This window comes from Chrysemys picta, unplaced genomic scaffold (genome assembly GCF_011386835.1).
Source record: "Chrysemys picta bellii isolate R12L10 unplaced genomic scaffold, ASM1138683v2 scaf41, whole genome shotgun sequence".
Taxonomy (NCBI): Eukaryota; Metazoa; Chordata; order Testudines; family Emydidae; genus Chrysemys; species Chrysemys picta.
In genome coordinates, this window is record NW_027052748.1 from 39,690 (window position 1) to 62,630 (window position 22,941).

General features: G+C 42.0%; 1 protein-coding gene across 2 annotated transcripts in view; it reads right to left on the bottom strand.

Annotated features, from left to right (window-relative positions):
- Positions 1 to 22,557, bottom strand: part of LOC101939376 (ras homolog family member F, filopodia associated) — a 46,523-nt gene extending 23,966 nt beyond the window's left edge. The window contains exons 1-2 of one of the 2 annotated variants that reach the window (XM_065579021.1): positions 21,454 to 22,557; positions 37 to 246 (exon numbers count right to left, since the gene is read on the bottom strand). In XM_065579021.1, the coding sequence (XP_065435093.1) occupies positions 37 to 207 (171 nt within the window). In that variant the 5' untranslated portion in view covers positions 208 to 246; positions 21,454 to 22,557. Of the gene's footprint in view, positions 1 to 36; positions 581 to 21,453 lie in introns of those variants that run through there. The other variant, XM_065579020.1, reaches the window with a different exon arrangement.
- Between the last annotated feature and the right edge of the window lie 384 nt (positions 22,558 to 22,941).

Sequence of the window (22,941 nt, forward strand, 5' to 3'; positions counted from 1 at the left end):
GGAGGGGCAGGATGGGGGTCAGGCCCCGGCACTCACCTCCGGGAAGGCTCCCTTCGCGTACACCATGAGCAGAGACGTTTTCCCGCAGCCTCCATCCCCCACGATCACGATCTTCAGCTCCTTCTTGCCGGAGGGGGCGGGCGGGCTCTCGCTCTTCTTGGGGTCCCCGGGCTCCCCGCCGGGGACGGACCCGTTCGGCACCGCCATGGGCGGGGGGATGCTCCCGGCTCTAGAGCAGCAGCCGCCCTGCGGGAGCAGGCGGCATCTCTGTCAGCTCGGCTCCCTGTGCGGCCGGGGGTCGCTCCTCTCCGGGCTGAGGAGGGCGGGGAAGGGGCCGAGCTGCCCCGCTCCCGGCTCCGTCGGGGATTGGCTGAGGGGAACACGCTCGGCTCGAGCCGCCTGCGCCAGCCGCAGCAGCCCCGGCTCGGCTCGGCTCCGCTCCCCGGAGGTGCCCCACACACCGCAAAGCCGGACCCCGCCCCGCGGTGGCGCCATTGCCCGTAAACCCGGCTCCGCCTCACGGCCCGTAGGAAGATGTCGCTACGGGAGCCTTCAGTGCAGCCACTGAGACCCCCCCCCACACACACACCCTCACACAGGGGCCCCATGGGCACTGAGACACCCCCCCCACACACACCCTCACACAGGGGCCCCATGGGCACTGAGACACCCCCCGCCCCCCCCCAGATCCTCCTACACCCAGGGGCCCTAGGGAACTGAGATCCCCCCTACACCCAGGGGCCCTATGGGAACTGAGACCCCCCCACACACACACACACACACCCTCACACAGGGGCCCCATGGGCACTGAGACACCCCCCCGCCCCTCCCCACAGATCCTCCTACACCCAGGGGCCCTAGGGAACTGAGACCCCCCCTACACCCAGGGGCCCTATGGGAACTGAGACCCCCCCCACACACACACACACCTCACACATGGGCCCCATGGGCATTGAGACACCCCCCCACCCACAGATCCTCCTACACCCAGGGGCCCTAGGGAACTGAGACCCCCCTTACATCCAGGGGCCCTATGGGAACTGAGACCTCCCCCCCCCCACACACACACACACAAGGGCCCTATAGGAACTGAGAACCCCCCTTATACCCAGGGGCCCTAGGGAACTGAGACCCCTTTACACACACAAGAGGGTGAATTAAGACCCCCCCCATGGATTTCTATCTGGAAACCTTCATGCAGACCCCTCACATTGCACTGAGATCAACCCCATTTATATAGGAATCTCCAGCGCACGACAGCCTTGTACACAGGTACTTCTTACACTCAGAAGCCCCTGGTGAATTGAGAAGCCCCTTGTCAGATTTCCATCCCTTTACAGGAGCTCCTTTGCACTGTTTCTAAGCCCTGCCCTCCCCCTAACTGTTCTGGCATCTTCACCTTTTCTCAAGAGCATTTCCTTGGGCTTTAAACATGTATTTTATTTGTTTAAAGTCTCTGGCAGCTGCAGGAAACGCTTGTTGGAGGAGTAACATGGTTTTTACTCTCCAGAAATAAAAGCAGCCAAAAATATATCTGACACACCCAGTACTCCTTTTCAGGGTGCCAGTGATGCGGTATCACAGGTGAAAAGAACAGCTGTTAGGTCAATGAAGGTAACGTACTGAGTCAAGTTCATCCTTGATGAAACTCCAGATTACATCAGTATTTCCCCAGAGATTCATGTGGCTAACTTTATTAATTTCTAATGCATCTATCACCATGGTACTTAGCTGCCCTAGTCTTAAATTAGGTAACGTCAACTGTGTTCAAAGTTATTGGTAAAATACTAACCTTACTGTCATCAAATTTAGCTCTAATATTTTGTTTATTTCAGTTACATAGACCAAACCCTGTGTAAATGTTTATGCACAGACTTAACTGTACACACATAAGTAGCATCTGTTTAAAGATAAGAACCAAAGGGATAAGATTATAAATATGGCCCTGATCTTGCATTTCACTGGAGTTACTCTGCATTTACAATGTGGTAATTGAGATCAAAATTGGGCCCCACCTCTCTGTAGGGACTAAGTCCTATACCTAGCATAGATGAACCACTTGCTCCCTCTTGAGTGAAGAGTGTCTCAACTCTTCTCCTATTTACTATGCAAATCTAAATTCCTTGGGAAATTTGGCTCACCCCTAAAACTTTCTGAAATATTACCTGTGTAAGGGGTAACAATCCACCAACAGAACTGTTGAGTTTATCATTCCCCACTTTTACTTAATTTTTTTTTTTTAAATTACAGTTCACATGGGGTCTGACATTTCTTCCTGCATAGTTGTGTCACTAGATGGCCTTCGAGACTGCATGCAAAACACACTTTCACTACCAGTGAATTGTCTCTAGCCCTTGGAGTCAGTGATGTTTCAAGGAAGACATTGGTTCATATACAGAAAACTGAATAGAAAAAGGAGGTGATATTAGAGTGGTGGTGGGGCCATATAAGTACCCAGGTAGGAGCTGTAAAATCAAAATTTAAAGACAATGGGCATTTGAGTTCACTCCTATATGATGTTAACATTTTATTTTTGAGAAAATATAACATGAACATTTAGAGTATATACATCTGTCAAAAGATAATACAAAACCTTATGAACATTCCTGACCTAAACATGCTCTTAAAGTCTGATCCTGCAAGATGGTAAGGGACTCAACTTGTATGGACTTCAGCTGAAGGAACTCAGCACTGCCCAGGAATGGCTCAGCATTTTGCTGGATTAGGCCCTTATAACTCATCTCAAAATCAACAGATATGTTATAACCCATAAATATGCTTCTTCATGTCCCTTGAATGAATTACTGTAATTCGTAGAGTTTTAATTCAATAACTAATTCAAGGTAGGATCTGTTTGATTGTTTACAAAAAACATGTCTAAACTTCCCCTTTATACTTTGTGTTAGGGGAAGCATTTTAGATTCAGGACTCAACATAATACAAGTGAGCAATTTAGTCTACTCTAATCAACATATAGATATAGTATTTTAAAGTAATAGATAGTCAACCTAACATTTGAAAAATGGAATCATTCAATATTTTGGTTACATTCATTATTTTAAATTAATGTTTGCACAATGTTTTTGCACATATAAAGTAGTATATAAATGCTAAGTATTTTTCCTAGTTGTGATAAATGCACACACCTGTATTATGAGTCTGATCCTGAGTGGAAGTTTTGCCACTGACTTCAGTGGAAGCAGGGCCTGGCCCTTTATTAACAAAACCTGTAAGTGTTTATCCCATTTATTTATTTATTTATTGCAGATAAAACAAGTCTAGCCCCAGTACATTACCGCTCAACTCTTATCCACTACATACTGTGAAGCACTAAGCATATAAACACATGCAGTGACTGTGGAAAAACGAGAATCTGGAAAAACGAGAATCTGCTGATAGTGGTATGTAAATGTTTTGTCTATATTGCATTTTTATTACCGCCAATATCGGTTACCAAATTAAATGTACACTGCTCACCACTTCATCAATTGATACTTGGTTTATGTTTGCCACAAGATACAAATGAAATAGATTGTACATTAAATTGGAGTCCTGTTTACACTGGAGGCAAAATGATGCTAGGTATAGCCATGTTTAAAAATTAACATTAGAAGAGGGGTTCTTTAACCAAGGTGGACAAGGATTTTTGGCCTGCTGGTGTCATAAAACCATGCCGTAGTGTATTTAGTGGAGGGGAACTGTCTATTGTGATTTGGTGACATAGTTATCAGGAGAAAAAGAGAAAACATTGTCCACACTTCCACGAAAACCATGCTGGAACCCTATCATTTTAAAATGTTTTATCCAGTTTACAAACTGCAGTTAAAGTCAATCCATTAAGCAGATATTAATACACAGCAATCCACCTGAATTACTGTGTTTTTCTTGGAAAGAAAAATCAGCATTTTATTTTAGGTAGATAATGTGAAATGAAAACAATGGCAGAAGATATACAAAATTTCTCTATTACCAATCTAAGTGGGGAGCATAAGAACATATGAACGGCTGTACTGGGTCAGACCAAAGATCCATCTAGCCCAGTATCCTGTCTACCAATGCCAGGTGCCCCAGAGGGAGTGAACCTAGCAGGTAATGATCAAGTGATCTCTCTCCTGCCATCCATCTCCACCCTCTGACAAACCAAGGCTAGGGACACCATTCCTTACCCATCCTGGCTAATAGCCATTAATGGACTTAACTTCCATGACTTTATCCAGTTCTCTTTTAAACGCTGTTATAGTCCTAGCCTTCACAACCTTGTCAGGCAAGGAGTTCCACACGTTGACTGTGCGTTGTGTGAAGAAGAACTTCCTTTTATTTGAGAGGGGACGCTAGGATTGCACTTAAAAATTCTGTTGTAATTAATATAAAAAGGCAATAAAGAATAGATTTTTGCTTTAAAAATATATATATATTTTGCATTGGGATACAGAGACTTTCACTTGTGGGTTGCCAGTTCAAATCTAGCCCAGACTGGTAGCTACTGAGAGTCGTTATATAATCTTGGGTACCCAATGAGAGATAAATTTAGTGGTCTTAGAGCAGTATTCAGTGATTGTGTGTCCTCATCACAATCGGCACTAATTGACAGTTTCAGCAGAGGACAGGGATTGAAGGGGCATAAATATTGAACTCCTCTGCCCCCAAGACGTAGTGAAAGCACATCATGTTAAGGTTGAGGCAAATGATTAGGACCCTGTGGGGAAGTTTAATGCCAGTGCCAAGGATATTTCTTTACGGTGGATCAATAAGAGAACTCAGTGGTCAAGAGCTGTCAATCCCATACTTTTCAGCAGTACTGAAGTCACTAAAAACACTAAAATACATCATCAAAAAACCTACTAGTTATTAGTATTAAGTTTCAAAAAATAAAAAGCTACACACGATTGAATTAAAAAAAAAATAAAACTGCAAAATTTGCAGGTTTAATTTGTTAGACTGCATTTTGCTGTTGTATGAAAGACCTTGTGCTTTCATACACTGAGCTGCCAGAGCTTGCCTAAATTCAGAGGGTAAATACACTCAAATTGCATGGACTGATGTTAATAAAAGTGATTTAAAAATCAGATCAGCAAACAAGAAACTTTGATTTAAATAACTGAATTTAATCTTGTTTTGCATTTGTACTTTTTATTTTTCTAAAGAATAAACTTATTTAATTGGTTGGTATGATAATTAAAATACATTTGATTGCCTATGCACCAAATTTGGTGGTGGTGGTGGGGGGGTGTTTTTTGTTTTTTTTGCTAACAAGGACAGCACTATATCTTTACATATATACTTAAGTAATTATGTAGCTTAACATACATTTATTCAGTCTTAATTTTTACTTTATATTAGAAAATGGTGAATGATTCATTTCTTATTAGATAATTTTTACTTGCTATTTGTATCAAGCTGCATTTGAACAGAAATAGAAATTTGATTAAAATATACAAAAATGGCATTTTAAAAATGTTTTCATTAAATAAAACTACCTTAAATGTGCTGGATTATATCAAGAAAAAGTAAGTTTATCAAAACATGTTTAATAAATCAGTTTCAAATGCAAAACAATGGAAGAATGAACAGTAAATAGTGAACTGATGGATCATTTCCTGTCACCATGGATATGTACCTAAAGATCCAGATAGGTGCCTAGTGAGATTTGCAGAAGTTTAGGTGCTTAACTCTCTCTCCACCTGCTAGTTAAACTGAAAATAAAAGTAATTAAGGCAAAATCTTTTCTGTGCAACAAACTGAAATAACTTACATTTTGAAAAATGTAAATAGCAGCATTCTCTCTATTGTAAAGTCTGAAAGTAATTTTATATAAATATTTTATATATTGTGACAGACCCAGACCAGTGGGGTACAGGAGTCTGGTAGAGGGCAAATATGCTGGTCACTGGATGAGTAGTTTTCTGTTCCCTGAGTGAGCAGAGAAGGGGCTGCACTAAAGTAATCAGGAACCTGCTAGAACCAGTTAAGGCAGGCAGGCTAATTACGACACCTGGAGCCAATAAAGAAGAAGCTGCTAGAATCAATTAAGGCGGCTAATCAAGGCACCTGGGTTTTAAAAGGAGCTCACTTCAGTTTGTGGTGTGAGTGTGAAGAGCTGAGAGTGAGAGGGTGTGCTGCTGAAGGACTGAGGAGCACAAGTGTTATCAGACACCAGGAGGAAGGTGTTTGGAGGAGGCCATGGGGAAGTAGCTCAGGGAGTTGTAGCTGTCATGCAGCTGTTACAGGAGGCACTATAGACAGCTGCAGTCCACAGGGCCCTGGGCTGGAACCCAGAGTAGAGGGTGGGCCCGGGTTCCCCCCGAACTCCCAATTAACCTGGACTGTGGGTTCTCCCGAGGGAAGGTCTCTGGGCTGTTCCCCAACCCACATGGTGAATCTCTGCGGCAAGAAAATCTGCCAATAAGCACAGGACCCACCAAGATAGAGGAACTTTGTCACTATATATAAAAAAATAAAAAAAGAGATACTTAATGAGATGCATGATATTGTGATATATTTATAAAGTTTGAGTTGATCTCAAAAGTTAAACATTTCCCCCTAATTCTATATATAAATTTAAAAAGTAACCTCCTTTAATTCATTAAAATTCAAAGAGGGGTCATTGATGCAGCATATTTTTAATTTTTTATTTTAGTAGTTTACAGTAAATTTAGCTCTGAACATAGGTTGTCAATCTCAAATTTAAGTTTAAGCAGGTTTATATTTAAAAATAAAAATACACTTAAATAAAAAAATTTAAATAAAAAAAGCTGATTAAAAACATTTTATTTGTATCCACTTTACTCTGAAGGCCCAGGACGGAGAATTTAGGTTGAAATTAACATGAGCAACCTGTGAATCCCACCCTGCAGCACTTGAAATTCATCTTATAAATTTTGCAGGTTCCAAGGCAAAGGAAACTGGAAGCATTCTATCCCAGAAATTAGATGCCAAATAGTCAATTTTTTTTTATATTCAGGCACAACTTTTTAATAATGTGATTAAAATATGTTTTAGAGCATGGTGTGTGATGTATATCACACACAGGAACATATAATTCCCATACACGTCAATACCCTGTGATGTGATGCACTCAGGCATAGCCCTGTCTCTGTGCAGAGCCCCATTCAACAGCAATGAAATCTGGTGCTAAGAAGGTAAACAGAAACTTAGTAAACTGTCACAAGACTCTTTTCAACCAGTCCTGAGGCAGAATTTTCTTCTTCTGTGTAACAATATTCTAAAAACATATAGTTTGACTCATATCTTCCAATTAAAAAAAAAATCTGATCCTGTAAATAGCTCAACTTGTTTTAATTTGAATTGCTAATTTAATCCTGAAGCCCCTGCCTCAGGACTACAATTTTCACTTTACAGATTTTTGCATTGTTTAAAAAAAAAATCTAATCATGGAATATATTAATATTGTGCTACACTGATGACTCAGTAATTAAGCAACACTTAAGAACTTAACAGTTTCTTAAAGTTTCCCTCAAATCCTATACTTCCAGAGAAATGACAAGTTGATATGCTTTCTGCCAATGAGTGGCAAAGCAAACTAGTTTCTGTATTACCACACAGAATGTTTTCTCATCAAGGTAGGCTATATTTTCACATTAATTTTAGGGAGGAAGCCTGTTTAGGAAAGATAATAGTGTATTATATTTAACATCTTTCCCACATGCCATTCAGGAAGCATGAGCTAGTGTTTAGAGTGAGGGAGCAGACATTTGGATACTGAATTAATTTCCCCGCTCTACTGTTATTATTTGTATGACCATAGCGCCCAGGAGCCCTTGTCATGGACCAGGACCCCACTGTGCGAGATGCTGTAAAAACACAGAACAGAGAGACAGTCCCTGTCCCAAACAGCTTACAATCTAAATATAACATGAGACAACAGATGCATATATAGACAGAAGGGGGAATAGGAGTAAATAATGAGACAGTATTGGTCAGCATGGTAGGCTGTGGTCTCTGCACAGGAGCACTGTCAACTTTTTTGTCGGCATCACCACCGTTCTATGGCCTTGTCTACACTACGAAAATTTTGCCAAGATAGTTATACCAACCAGCATAGCTAAACTAGCAAAAACCTCCTAGGCTGTGTCTACATTAAGCACTTACTGATTTTGGAATATCAGGATACTATTCCAGCAAAGCATTCCTAATGTGGATGCAGCTCTAATGGCAAAACTGTGCTTTGTACTGGTATAGTAAAGCCACCCCCCACAAATGAAATTAGCTATATCAGGAAGAGCGCAGATTTGTATAAACTAGGCCTACATGAATTTGGTTAAGTCATTTAACTTTTGTGCTACCTGTAAAATGCATACAAAAATAGGTCAATGGGATACTGTGAATTGTAATGTTTGTAAAGCAGTTCAAGCTCCACCCACGAAAGGCACTATAAGTGCAAAGCACTATCAGTACAAGTTACTGTTACCTCTTTTTGTCCCAAGCGGTTACCTAATTTCCAGAGTCCTGCAGGTTGTTTCAGTTAGGAGAAGACACTGATGACTGAGACTGTCTTTTATGGAATCCTGTTTATTTACAAAGAATGGTCAAAGTCTTGTTTCCCTCAGCACAGTAGGAATCAAACAGGAGAGTGTTTCTTTGCTCACAGTTCCAAGCCTCTTTCAACCATCGCTCAGCCAAAAAGTTCTCTAGGCTTTTTCTCAGGGCCATGCTCCTCAAGCTCGTTCTGCTTTCTCCATGTCTGTTTCTGTGGTGTGTCTCTCTACTTCTCTCTCAACCAGCTTCATCGGTCACTGCTCTACCCACTGCCTTTGCCATACCAGGCCCCAGGGAAACCTCTTGGGCCACATTGTTCAGCTTTTACTCAAGCCCTACCTTGTGCCTATATTTAGGTAGTACTTCATGGAGACTCTCTCCTCAGGCCCTACACTCCCAGCTATCTTCGAGACACCACTGACTTCCTGAGGAGACTACAATCCTTTGCTGATCTTCCAGAAAACACCATCCTAGCCACTATGGACGTAGAAGCCCTCTACTCCAACATTCCACACCAAGATGGACTACAAGTCATCAGGAATAGCATCCCCGATACCATCACGGCAAACCTGGTGGCTGAACTTTATGACTTTGTCCTCACCCACGTCTATTTCAGATTTGGGGACAATTTATACCTTCAAGTCAGCGGGACTGTTATGGGTACCTGCATGGCCCCTCAGTACGCCAATATTTTTATAGCTGATTTAGAACAACGCTTTCTCAGCTCTCGTCCCCTTACGCCCCTACTCTACTTGCGCTACACTGATGACATCTTCATCATCTAGACCCATGGGAAAGAGACCCTTGAGGAATTCCACCAAGATTTCAACGATTTCCACCCTACCATCAACCTCAGCCTGGACCAGTCCACACAAGAGGTCCACTTCCTAAACACTACACCACTCTATACCGGAAACCTACTGACTGCTATACTTACCTTCATGCCTCCAGCTTTCATCCAGACCACATTACATGATCCATTGTCTACAGCCAAGCTCTAAGATACAACCGCATTTGCTCTGATCCTTCAAACAGAGATAAACACCTACAGAATCTCTATCAAGCATTCTTAAAATGACAATACCCACCTGGTGAAGTTAAGAAACAGATTGGCAGAGCCAGAAAGGTACCAAGAAGTCACAAGACAGGCCCAACAAAGAAAGTAACAGAACGCCACTAGCCGTCATCTACAGCCCCCAACTAAAACCTCTCCAGCGCATCATCAAGGATCTACAACCTATCCTGAAGGACAATCCCTCACTCTCACAGACCTTGGGAGACAGGCCAGTCCTCACCCACAGACAGCCCCCCAACCTGAAGCAAATACTCACCAGCAACTACAAAAACACCAACCCAGGAACCAAACCCTGCTATAAACCCTGGTGCCAACTCTGTCCACATATCTATTCAAGGAACAGCATCATAGGACCTAACCACATCAGCCACACCATCCGGGGCTCATTCACCTGCACATCTACCAATGTGATATATGCCATCATGTGCCAGCAATGCCCCTCTGCCATGTACATTGGCCAAACCCGACAGTCTCTGTGCAAAAGAATAAATGGACACAAATCTGACATCAGGAATCATAACATTCAAAAAGCAGTAGTAGAACACGTCAATCTTTCTGGTCACTCAACAACAGACCTAAAAGTGGCAATTCTTCAACAAAAAACTTCAAAAACAGACTCCAACGTGAAGCTGCAGAACTGGAATTAATTTGCAAACTGGATACCATCAAATTAGGCCTGAATAAAGACTGGGAATGGTTGGGTCATTACAAAACCTAAATTTAATTTCCCCAATACTAATTTCGCCCTACTGTTACTCACACCTTCTTGTCAACTGTCTGTAACGGGCCACTCTCTTACCACTTCAAAAGAGATTTTTCCTCCCTTGGTATCCTGCTGTTAATTGATTTATCTTGTTAGACTGACCTCACACTTGGTAAAGCAACCCCCCTATCCTTTCATGTATTTATAGCTGCTCCTGTATTTTTCACTTCATGCATCTGATGACGTGGGTTCTAGCCCACGAAAGCTTATGCCCAAATAAATTTGTTAGTTTCTAAGGTGTCACAAGGACTCCTCGTTGGTTGGTTTTTTTTTTTTTTTGGTTCCATAAAGGAGCTCAATTGCTTTTTTACACTTATCCAGAATGAAAGGTGGCTGTTACACGCACCAGTTTAAATAAGGTTTAGCCCAACCATAACATTATTAAATTGTTACTTGGCCAAGTAGGAAATAATACACTGTCCAATTCTTTTCAGCAGAAAGAGCTGCTAAAACAATTTTCTAGAATATTAAGTAATGTGGAAAAAGGAAATTTCAATGAGAAAATACTCTGCTTTTCCATGTCTTGGAAACTGAGTTCCTGTTTAATCTGGCTCAAAGTGGCTCATGCACTAATCCAGTGCAAACACTTAGGCAAACTATGCATATAAACCATCCAAATGCTACCATAACGTTCGAAGGGCTAAAAAAAGGAAAACTGGACAACTGTCTGTGGCAGAAAAATGGAACTGACAGCCAAACTAGAAGCACAACTCAGCAAAACCAGGAAGGGAATGTTCAGCAACTCTTATGTAGATGGGACAGATGTGGTTCATAAACCACAGATTGTCTTCTACTAGAAAACAGCTATTCATAGGGAATGCATACTGTTCCTCTTCAGATTATTTTCTCTCTATTATCCCTTAAATCAGGGGTGTCAATCATGTGGGCCAGAGGTATTTATGTGGCTGACATGACTTTCTGAATCTCAGTGTTGAGTGAATTAGTACTGGTGAAAGGGGTGGTGCTCACAGCCCTAGAAGCTGAAGCGCACTGTCCACTGAGAAGGCACGCCGTAGGCAGCAGCTGTGGAAGCTTCTCCTCCTTCCACGCTCCCCCAGAATATGTCCCTCAACCCTGCTCTGGAGGGGTTGAACAGAGGACAGTACAAGCTACCTCTCCATTAGGGATGTAAATATCGGTTTAAAAGGTTAACCAATTAAAATTATATCGTTTAACTGGTTAACCAAGGTTGCTCCGGCCGGCCTGGCACGGCTGGGGCTGGGGTCCGGGTCCCTCTGGCTGGCAGGCACGAGGCAGCCGGGGCTCAGGTTGCTCCAGCTGGTGCAGGGCCGCCGAGGTTAATGGTTAAGGTCATTTAACGGTAAGCCTAATGCTTACCAGTTAACCTTGTACATCCCTACTCTCCATTCAGTCCTTGACTTCTCTGCCAACAAATGCCAGCCGCGGTTGTTTTCTATGATGTGAACAAGTACACACTAGGAGATGGGCTCAAATCATCAGCTTATTTAATATGGATAACTGAACAGCTGTCGGATAGGAATAATTTTTAGATACTACAGACTGATTCTCTCAGTCCTTTGTGGCACCAGCCCCCTCCTGTAGTCCAATACCTGGTCCTTGAGAGCATCTCCCTCAGGAGGCTGGTTTACAGAGTCCTCTCAGGAGAAAGACCTGGAATGGGGGAGCACAGGCAATACTGTGTGCAGATGTGTTTGCCCCATCTCAAAAAATATGTACTGGAATTGGAAAGGGTTCAGAAAAGGGCAACAAACATTATTAGGGGTATGGAACGGCTTCCATATGAGGAGAGATTAATGAGACTGGGACTTTTCACCTTGGAAAAGAGACCAATAAGGGGGGATATGATAGAGGTCTATAAAAATCATGACTTGTGTGGAGAAAGTAAATAAGGAAGGGTTATTTATTCCTTCTCATAACACAATAACTAGGGGTAACCAAATGAAATTAATAGCAGCAGTTTTAAAAACAAACAAAAGCAAGTTCCCCCCCCCCACACACACACACACACCACAGTCAACCTGTGGAACTCCTTGCCAGAGGATGTTGTGAAGGCCAAGACTATAACAGAGTTCAAAAAAGAACTAGGTAAGTTCGTGGAGGACAGGTCCATCATTGACTATTAGCCAGGATGGTGTCCCTAACCTCTGTTTGCCAGAAGCTGGGAATGGGCGACAGGGGATGGATCACTTGACGTTTACCTGTTCTGTTCATTCCCTCTGGGGCACCTGGCATTGGCCACTGTCAGAAGACAGGATACTGGGCTAGATGGACATTTGGTCTGACCCAGTATGGCCATTCTTATGTAATACTTTCCCTGTCCCAGGAACCTGCTCCCACCCCAAAGCCGCTAGTCTTACCTCAGCATATTATTAATCAGTCGAGAGAGGAGTTGCACTGAGAGAAAAGGAAGGACTTCACCTGCAGGGAAGGTGTTGGGAAGTAAAGTGAGCTCTGCTCATCATCACCAACTCCTCTCAGGAGGGAGTGGAGAAAATGAGCAGGCCGCAGCTCTCTGGAGGCGTGGAGAGAATTTACTTGATTTCGGGGATTAAAGCTGTCTTGCAATCTGAAAGTAGTCTGAAAGGGTTAAAAATAAAACCAAAATATTTGGAAATAGGCTTGGGTCAAAAATACATTAGTGTTAACCCTTTACTTTAATTTAAAAAATATATTAGAATAATGATAGATATGTGATTAGGGTTATTTCATTTAAAAAACAGAACATGGAAAGATCAATTCTAAATAAGAGACGAGGGCTATAATAAATTTAAAAAATATAAAAGGCAAGGGTTAAAAATGCATGTAGGATTAAGCAAGAAATGTGCATAAATGCAAGGTACCATTCTAATGTGGTAGCAGTTTTCACCCACTTTGCACTGGGATAAGTGTCTACACAAGGTGCAGGTGAAAGTAGCAGTTTTCCTCTTCCTATATTTTCTATCCCTTCATTTGCAGGCCTTTAAGTTTCTGCCTTATTTCTTGCTCCTGTGTATACTGTTCTCTCTCCTGTTTCTTACCCTTCTGAGCTGCGCTTTTGGCCTCTCTCCTATTTCTTTTCCCCTCACTGTGTTCCCCTGCTCTGTGTAAGATCTGCTCTCTTTGTAATCGACACAGTGCACATATGCTAGTTCTCCCTCACCGCTGCCATCAATGTCTCTCTTTCCTCAGCACCTCCTTCCTCTGCTCCATAAAGTTTACCTTCAGCTCTCATCTTTGAGTATTTTTGCCAGGGGCCCTACCAGCCAGCAGAAAAGGAACAGTTTTGCCATGGCCACTGCTCATGTTTTCATGCTGCTTATGCTTCTTAATGGATCAAAGGGAACTGATGTTTCTTCCACTGAACAGCTGATTGGTAGCTAAGGTAAAGAAGAATCTGCAGCTGCTTAGCAACTGTAAGCTGCTGTGCTATGCAGCAGAATAGGGCTATAGTGGACCAGCCAATATCAGGCAGACCACATCTCCGAGCCAGTTCTACTGAAAAACCCTGGCTTAATAAATCAGCTGGAGCACTCCAACTGCCCTGTCCAAAAAAAATCAAAACTGGGCTACCATCAGGAATAGCGATAACATAGAGTGGAGAAAGAACTCAGCTTGATTTCATATCACAAGTGGAGCTTGCAATGCAGCAGTTAGAAAAAACTGTTTAACTTATAAGCTGAACAAATTAGAAAGTCATCACAAGAGGGAAAAAAAGACAATAGCTCACAACTTAAAAAAAAAAAAGTCTTCTAACAGCATTTTCCATCAGCCAGTTATAATTATCACACGCTCTGCGTTCACACTTGTTAAAACAGCTCAAGTACAATAGTGTCTCTAGACAGTTTGAGTGATTGAAGCCTCAGTACACAAGTATTTTGATCCATATGTTTGTAGTTTACCACTCATAGTGTATGCTTTCATTTCCTATCAATAGCACAACCTCAATGAATGCCAAAATTCATAACAACTGAAGTAATTTCTGTTTAAAACTTGACAGTTTTAGGCCAAGAAGCATTAAGCTAAAATTTTGAAATGATGTAATGCCTTCTAAGTATTGATCAGTTTCAAGCTTGGTTGATTTATAACAACTTTTTAAAGTTTCAAAGTACTTTATACAATTACCAGCTGTAAACACAAAAGGAATCATTTCACTTCAGCAGTAGCTCTATTTCAAGTGTGAATGAAATGAGATGCAACAAGCTGGGGTATGACAGGAATTGAATTTGCTTTGTTATTCTTTTATAGCTCAAAAATTATATATTTTTAAAGCATTCAAAAACTGTCTTGATGTGCTGCTCATGCTTAGTATTACAAAAAGTATAATGAATAACCAATATATTGAGGTTACAAAAATCATATGTGCATCAAATGTCATATGGATTTTTTTTCTGACGACAAACATGTTCTTTCCATCATATGTGATTAGCTATGGACACCGATCTTGTATCAAGACCGTGAAAACAATACAATAGATAAAGGTTCCAAGTCTCATGCTAGATCAGTGGTTCTCAACCTTTTTGGGCTCAGGACCCATTTGCAAATGTTTATGGCCTGTTGCAACCCAGCAAATAGATTGGGGTGGGGTGGAGGCCCTGGGGTGGTTTCAGTCAGATCCTATCCCTGGGGGGTTGAGTCCTGCTTGCCCAGCACTTGCCCCACAATGGCAGCTCCTGCAGCTCTTGTGCTGTGGGGCTGGCTGGGCTTGGCTATCCACTCCAGGTGTTTCAACCTCCATGGTTGCAGCACCACTCAGGTTTGGCCCTGGCTCCCTGACTGGACCAGATTTGTGAGACTGGAATTGTGACCTGGCTCATGGGGTTGCAGTGCCACTCACTCAAATTTGGCCTACCCAGACTCTCGTCATCGTGACAGCTGGGCCAAACCTGAGCAGTGCTAGGACCCCCGAGGTTGCAGTGCCTGGAGCAGGGAGGCAATCCCAGTCAGCCCCGTGAGACAGGAGCCACAGAAGTTGCCATGCAATCCTTCGAAACATTCTGGTGACCCAATTTTAGGGTCCTGACCCATGGGTTGAGAAACCCTGTGCTAGATCATATGTATATTCCAAGTGAGTATATTGCAGGGTAGGATAAAGGTGAAAGGCTGCCCTCTCTAGAGATAGCATACTTTAGCTGAGAAATTACAGACATCTTTTCTGCCCAGTCTGGTAGAGGTTAAAAATTGTATGGCGCGCGCGCGCGCACACACACACACACACACAAAAGGAAAACCATCTTCCTTGGTCAACATTCCCATTCTTACTATTTTAGGTTCTAGTGTAAATTATATAATTTTCTGATAAGATTACAAGTTTGGTTGATAAAGGTAACAGTGTTGATGTGATAGACTTCTGTAAGGCATTTGACTTGACTCCATACAACATTTTGATTAAGAAACTAGAACGATATAAAATCAACATGGATTCAAAACTGTCTAACTGATAGGTCTCAAAATGTAAATTGTTAACAGGAAATCATCAATGGGTGGCAATGTTCCTAGTGGGATCCTGCGGGGATTGGTTCCTTGCCTTATGTTATTAAATATTTTTTTATCAATGACGTGGAAGAAAATATAAAATGGTTACTGACGAAGTATGCAGATGACAAAGAGTGGGGTAGTGGGTAAATAATGCAGAGGACAGGTCATTGATACAGAGTGATCTGGATTGCTTGGTAAACTGGGCTCAAGCAAACAATATTTTTAATATAGCCAAGTGTTTTGTTATGGCCAAACGTAAAGACATACATCTGGGAACAAAAAAATCCAGGCCATGCCTCCAAGATGGGAGACTCCGAGACGCAGTAACTCAAAGAACTTGGGGGCATTGTGGATAATCATTTGAATATGAGCTTGCAGTGCGATGCTGTGGCCAAAAAGAGCTAATATGATCCATGGGTTTATAAACATGGGAATATTAAGTAGGAGTAGAGAAGTCATATTACCTCTGTATTGGGCACTGCTGACACTGTTACTGGAATACTGTGAGCAATTATGCGTGTATATTTCAAGAAGGTGGTTGAAAAATTGGAGAAGATTCAGAGAAAAGCCATGAGACTGATTAAAAGATTGGTAAACATGCCTTATAGTAAGAGACTTAAGGAGCTCAATCCATTTAGGTGACCAAAAGAAGGTTAAGGGGTAATGTGATTACAGTCTAGACGTACAAGTACCTACAAACAGAAGTTTGATAACATAGGGCTATTGCATTTTTTTTTAAATGAGGGTAATTAATCACAGAAACAATTTATCAAGGAGTATGATGGATTCTCCACCCTGGAAAGGTTAAAACCAAGACTTGATATTTTTCTAAAAGATATACTCTAGTTCAACCACAACTATTGGACCTGAAGCAGTCATTACCTGCAGGAAGTCCTATGGACTGGGTTATGCAGGAAGTCAGACTAGATGATCACAATGATATCGTCTGTCCTTCTATTAATCTAGTGTCCAAAGCCGCATGAGAGTAGCTACACATGCCGGCACAGACACTGCACTACTGTATTAGTTTCTAATTTACTATTGTAAAAAAACTGGTACAGGACCCTCAGTATAAGAGTCGTGAGACTGAATACAATCAAAATTAATGTTTACCAGGGTAGCTACAAAACTTATCATAGAAATATCTGCTTCTATAGTATCTCTCATCCCAGAGATGACAGCCACTTGGACGACTGGCACAGAGCATGCTGCTCAATAATGAAGCAGTGGGATACGTTGGGCAAGAACAAATCCTGTTCCTATGAGAAGGAGCATTATTGAATCATTAGGGAGCACATAGAGCAGAAATCTCAGGACTAAAACTGAGTCGGTCTAATACAAAGAAAGTCTGGGTTGATCTTTCTGGAATTTAAAATGCAGTGATAGCCCAGTATTTCAGACCTGATGCTTGGTGGCTGAGCCATCCACTCTACAGTTAGAACTGCTCTCAGACTGCCTCAACAACTTTTAGACTACATTTAAAAACACTCACTATTTAACCACCTTACAAAAGCAAGGAAATGCCAAGTTCAGACATGTATGAGGTGATTTTCAGGGCTGCTAGGTAGCCTCTTATTCATCAAGAGCTGCAGGTGCTCAGCACTTCTGAAAAATAGGCCACGAATCTCTGCCTCAACCCACTTTATGGTACTTACTGCAGCACATTTGGGCCCGGGTTTTCAGTGCTCCATCATACTGGCTTTCACTTGCATATATACCGCTACCTCGATAGAACACGAATTCAGATATAACGCGGTAAAGCGGTGCTCGGGGGGGGGGGGGGGGGCAGGGCTGCGCACTCCAGTGGATCAAAGCAAGTTCAATATAACGCGGTTTCACCTATAACACGGTAAGATTTTTTGGCTCCCGAGGACAGCATTATATTGAGGTAGAGGTGTACGTGCAACTCTATATACGTACTTTTCTAGCACTAATACTTGCTAGGGCAATTCATAGATTGTAAGATTCCACCGCCTGAGGACACAGGTGATGGTTTTGCACGCTGCAAAGTGGTTAGTTGCACACAAAGGAATTAGCACTGGAAAAGTAACTACACAGATGTGTGCTTGGACAGAGTTGTGCAAGCACACACAAAAGTAGGGCCTTGATACACAAGATCACCTACTATTTGGAAACCGTAATCACAGTTGGGTATAACTAGTTAACTGAAGAACAGAACTTCAGTATTAAACCATTTTTGGGGGATGAGGGGAGAAGGAGGTGATAATTTCAGTTTTAACATTTGTTAAAGTATCGGAACACTTACGGTTTAATATGCATTTAAAAATAAAAAACAAGCACCAGAAAGTTGAGAGATGTTGCTTAAACTTAACTGACCACTTCCTCATTCATCACTTATATGTTCAGCTTGCACAATGTAGTGCAAGATCTAGAACTGTTTTACTATAGTAAAAAATAATCTGCAGCACTGTTTTGATTTGGATGCGGTTTGGTTTTAATTGTCTTTCAGTAAATTAAAATGGTTTTGACGTCTAGTCTAATAAAAAATAGTCAAGGAACATCTTAACAAGGATTTATGGTAAAGAAAAACTATATAGTAGTTTATGCAAATATCTTTACTATTTATTATTTAAAGTGATCAGAACTACAGGCATGAGCAAGAGCCATGCACATGAATATGACTTCATGGGTTAGGGCACTCTGAGTTTTACATGTTGCTAACAAAGAGATATTTTACAGAATACAAATATGCACTCCACTTTCTGAAATTAGCCCAGATAGTTTCCTGTTTCACTATACAAGGGACAAGAATGCTCAAGTGCATAATGGCTCCAAAGAGATTCCAGAAAACCAAGGGAAGAAACAAACAAACAAACAGAAGTAATGTTTTTGAACCACTGCATCCCAATTAGAGAGGAGAGGTGGCTTGGAGAGGGAAGGCAGGGGAGCCAGTTTTCTAATTTTAATAGTAAGCCTTGTGTTTTAGAGGCATTTTCATGTGGGAGTTTCTGTTTGTGTATCCCATATAGACACACACACACACATATACTAGAACTAGCAATGAACCTGCATGCATATAACAGTTTGATTCAGGTTGTGGAAGGATTATGGATGAAAATATAGTCAACTGTTAAGAGTAAAATAAACCCTTATATTTATTGTGAAAAAGATGAAAATGCAATGCCTTATTTGCACAACCCTACCCTACCGTAACCCTCTCATCACATACCAAATCTTTTACAAAAAACAAGAAAATGACTAACTTCACACACAAACTGATACAGTGAACCCTGCACTATGGATCCCACCTCCAAGAGGCAAGCATGTGTCTTAAGTAGCCACTTACCTTTTTTCCTCCCATAAAGGTTCACAGTATGATTTTCTTCTACCCTTAAGAGAAGGCCACCTCTACAACTGGGTTTTGCTGGCTCTTTGGATGGTTGATTAAGGCAGGTTGCACTATCTGATCTAATTTTAATATGGAGTGGAGTGGAATGAACAACTCCCCAAAGAGCAAAATGAGTATTATAAACTCTGAAACAACCAGAATACCCTCATACTTAGCTAGATGTAGGAAAATCTATTTAATCTGACACATTTTGCATTTCAAAACCACCCATAATGGATTTAACTGCACTGAAAACGGACATCTGTTAATTCTCCTTGTGAGCGAACCTCCTACACTAGTTGCAATCGTGCCCTAGATTTTTTTTTCTAGAAATACAGAATATGAGCTGGCCTCTCGCCTTGATCCTTTCTGTAAGTGGATATAAACGGATCAATGGACTAACATGACCCTCCATTTACTAAAAGTTGAGCTTGACAACAGGCGAGAAGTGAGAGAGAGAGGCCTCTCAAACTCCTTTTGGAAAGGCAAGGATCCCCCCTGCACGTACACAGAGTGGTGCAGAGACCATAAGAAAGACAATGGCCGCAGGATCTACAGTGAACAGACAGATCCCTGCACAGCATCCCTGCAGTCAGCAGAGAAGCAGGGGCAGCCAGCAACCTGATCTGGCACAGGCCATGCACTCTGCTGTCAGCTGCTCCTCCCTCCCAGCTCAATGTTGGACCCACCCTGTTTGTGGGCCGAAGAGGACACAGGAAGATTAGCAACATGCAGTGAAACCTACTTTGAAAAACAATGGGCTAAGAGCTAGGGGACGGGTTAAAAGGCTGAACTAAAGATCACAGGACTTGTCCCGGTCTCTACATAGCCTTACACGTTTCTAGCAGCATAAACCCCATTACATTCATCTGAACTCCAGACAGCGAGCCCGTCGTCTGATCTCCTTAAAGAAAACACCACCTTCTAGAGCGATAAGGGTGCCTCATGCCATTTCCTGGCCATTTGGCTATTTTTGTATTGCACTCGCTTTTCAAATGCCTGTGCTGGGCTACGGTAATTGGTTTTTTTTTTTAAGTTTAAAAAAAAAAGTGACCTGGAGGATCTTCATAGCAACAATCGTGTTATTTATAGCCATGAGGGCTTTGACTGCATTACTCGATACTGCTTTGTCTTCCCCAAGCTAGTGTCCTGTTTCTTTAAGAGAGCTGCCAGCCTAGCCCTGGCCTCCCCTCCCCTCCCCCTCCCGGTCCCCCCAGCCCCCCTGGGAGTGCCTAGCAGAACAGCAGGCATAGCTGGAGCCCTGCCAGGATCTCCGATTACAAGCCCCTGCTCGCTTCCTTCTGCTGCTGCAAAGTGCTTTCACGAAATGGCAACCATTTTTTTTCCCTGAGCCTTAAAAACAAACCCCCCTCTTACTTCTCTTCTTCCCTTTCCACGAGCCTCACAAAGGGGGGGCGGGCAGTCACCTCCCTGCAATGATCGGAAATAGAAACAACGCTAGACACTGGGAGACACAGACGTGCTGCTGCCCCCAAACCTGACAAGAATACAGCATTACAAAGAAGAAGCCATTACGAACCACTACCCCACCCCCTCTCACAAACAATATGGAGTACAACCTGGAGCTGCATGCTGAAATGCCAGACAGCCTCCCGGTTTTTCTCGTGGCACTGGGCTGCAAAGGCATTACACGCTTGGTGCATTAGCAGATTTTAAAATAAAAATCAGCTGGGAGTTAGTTGCATGGGCTCAGTAGCTGCATGAAAGCACAGAACTGCTGTGAACATCAACTGCGTCACTTCTTCCCGACTGTAACAATCCAGGCTGCAAAGTGTCCCTCCTTTGGAGGCAGCCTCCCTCATTTTGGATCTATTTTCAGACCGTTTCTAAAGTAGCTGCCTCTCGTGGGGAAGGATTTTGCAGCGCATTTTAGCGAGACCATTACAGGCTCGTTGTCACCGTTCTGAAAACAGTCCCTTTTTGTTTTTCGCGAGCCAGAGTCTTCAGTAATTAGACGGATAAACACGTAAGGGGGTTCCCTTTCGTCTATTCGTCTTCTAAAATCCTCCTTCCTAAGCTTACTGTTTGGAGGTAGCTCGGGGGGGGAGAGAATTTAACAGCCATGTAATGCCAGCATGGATCCGCAGTCTCCTTCCACAAAAAGCAGAGCTGCTAACAAGCGCTTTGTGGAGAAAAAGAAATCACCCTCTGAAAAATATATATTAATATAGTCTGTATATGTATCGATGACACAAGAACAAGATAGCTACCGTTTTACAGACGATCATTAGGCTGTCTCTGTCCAGGACAATAACATTTGTGGAACAGGCCTGGGCTATCTGATTCTCTGCAAGGGCAAAAGGGTTTACTTACCCGCTCACCACTGATGAATGCAGTTCTGAAGGTGAAGTTGTGTTGTTTAGCTTTTTTAAAAACATATTTATAAATATATAGCTATATAATCTGTATCCCCACTTCTCTGGTAAATTTGCAAGTCAAAACGTATCTTGTTAAGACATTTAGAGATCTTTATATGGCAATGGTGTAGCATCAAAAAGCTATAGAAAATGTTGTCCAGTTATGGTGACTGACAGTATCGTTAGAACTTGTACTCGAGGTTTAAATCTAGGTTCCTGTGACAGATTTACGCTGTACATTAAAAGGACAACCAGTGGCTTTCCAGACTACACAGAAACTCAAAAATGTTTCCCCCGAATATTTTAGTCAGTACAGGTTAGTGTGAAAACACCTGGTTAACATTTACTGTATGTAAACATTTTAAAAACATCTCTCGCTAGATATTTTGCTTTATAAATAAAATATTTTAAAAGCATCAAATTGTTTTAGCTAAACAGACAAAAAAACATAAGACATGCAAATGAAGGCTCAGAAATAAGGACAACTCCAGTAACATTAACATGAAAACTACACTTAGTAAGGACAGAATGGATTGGGTACTTACAATGTAAAAGAAAAAAAAGTTTATCATATTAAATTTTTATGCCAGAATTCACTATTCCTAAGTCTATATTTAAAACGTTACCTTATAAGCACCAAAGGAGTTAATAAAAATGGCCAGGAATTAAGTGTTTAATACAGGAACTTTTTTAAATTTATTGTTCAGTCATAATATAGTTCTAAAGCTTAAAAAACCCAAACAAAAATATGTATTTACTTATTTTTGAATTCAAAATTGTTACTGCTGACATAAGGGTGTGCCATGACCTAGTTACACAAGACAAAGATGGATTCCAAATCATAAGGAAAAATCCAAATCTTTTTTATCTTCCTTCTTCATTGAGTCCTTTAAAATGTTGTCAGACATTAATACAACACTGAGAAGTCCTGAAATGGATGGTGTGGATTCAAATAAAGTATCCCCTTTTGGAACAAAGGAAAACCCAGTTGGCCATTTAATTCCATTGCAGAAAAATGGCTGCCTGATCTGTTGGCCTCTCCTTAGCTGTCTGGTGAAGGATGTTTTTAGATCAGCGTCTAATAACTCAAGCCAAATGGAAGCTGCGCGCTGATTGGCTGCGGGCTCCTGGTGCCTTTAACCAGCCAATTACCTAACCACGGCCAAATTACAAACCAAAAGCACAAGATGAGCTAAAACAACATGAAGCCCAAAGCCAGGCGAGACGCTCCTCGCCCAGGAAAAGAGGCAAAAAGAGAGATCCCCAGCTGCCTTTCACCGCTAAAACAAAATGGAAGCTCCACGCTGATTGGCTGTTGCAACCCCAGGACCTTTAATAAGCAAAACTGCTACTTTCTCCCCCTTGTTCCCGTCCTGTGCAATGGACACATTGTAACAACGCGGCTCGCCAGCCAGCGGGGCTCGGTGGGGCTGCGGGGAAACAC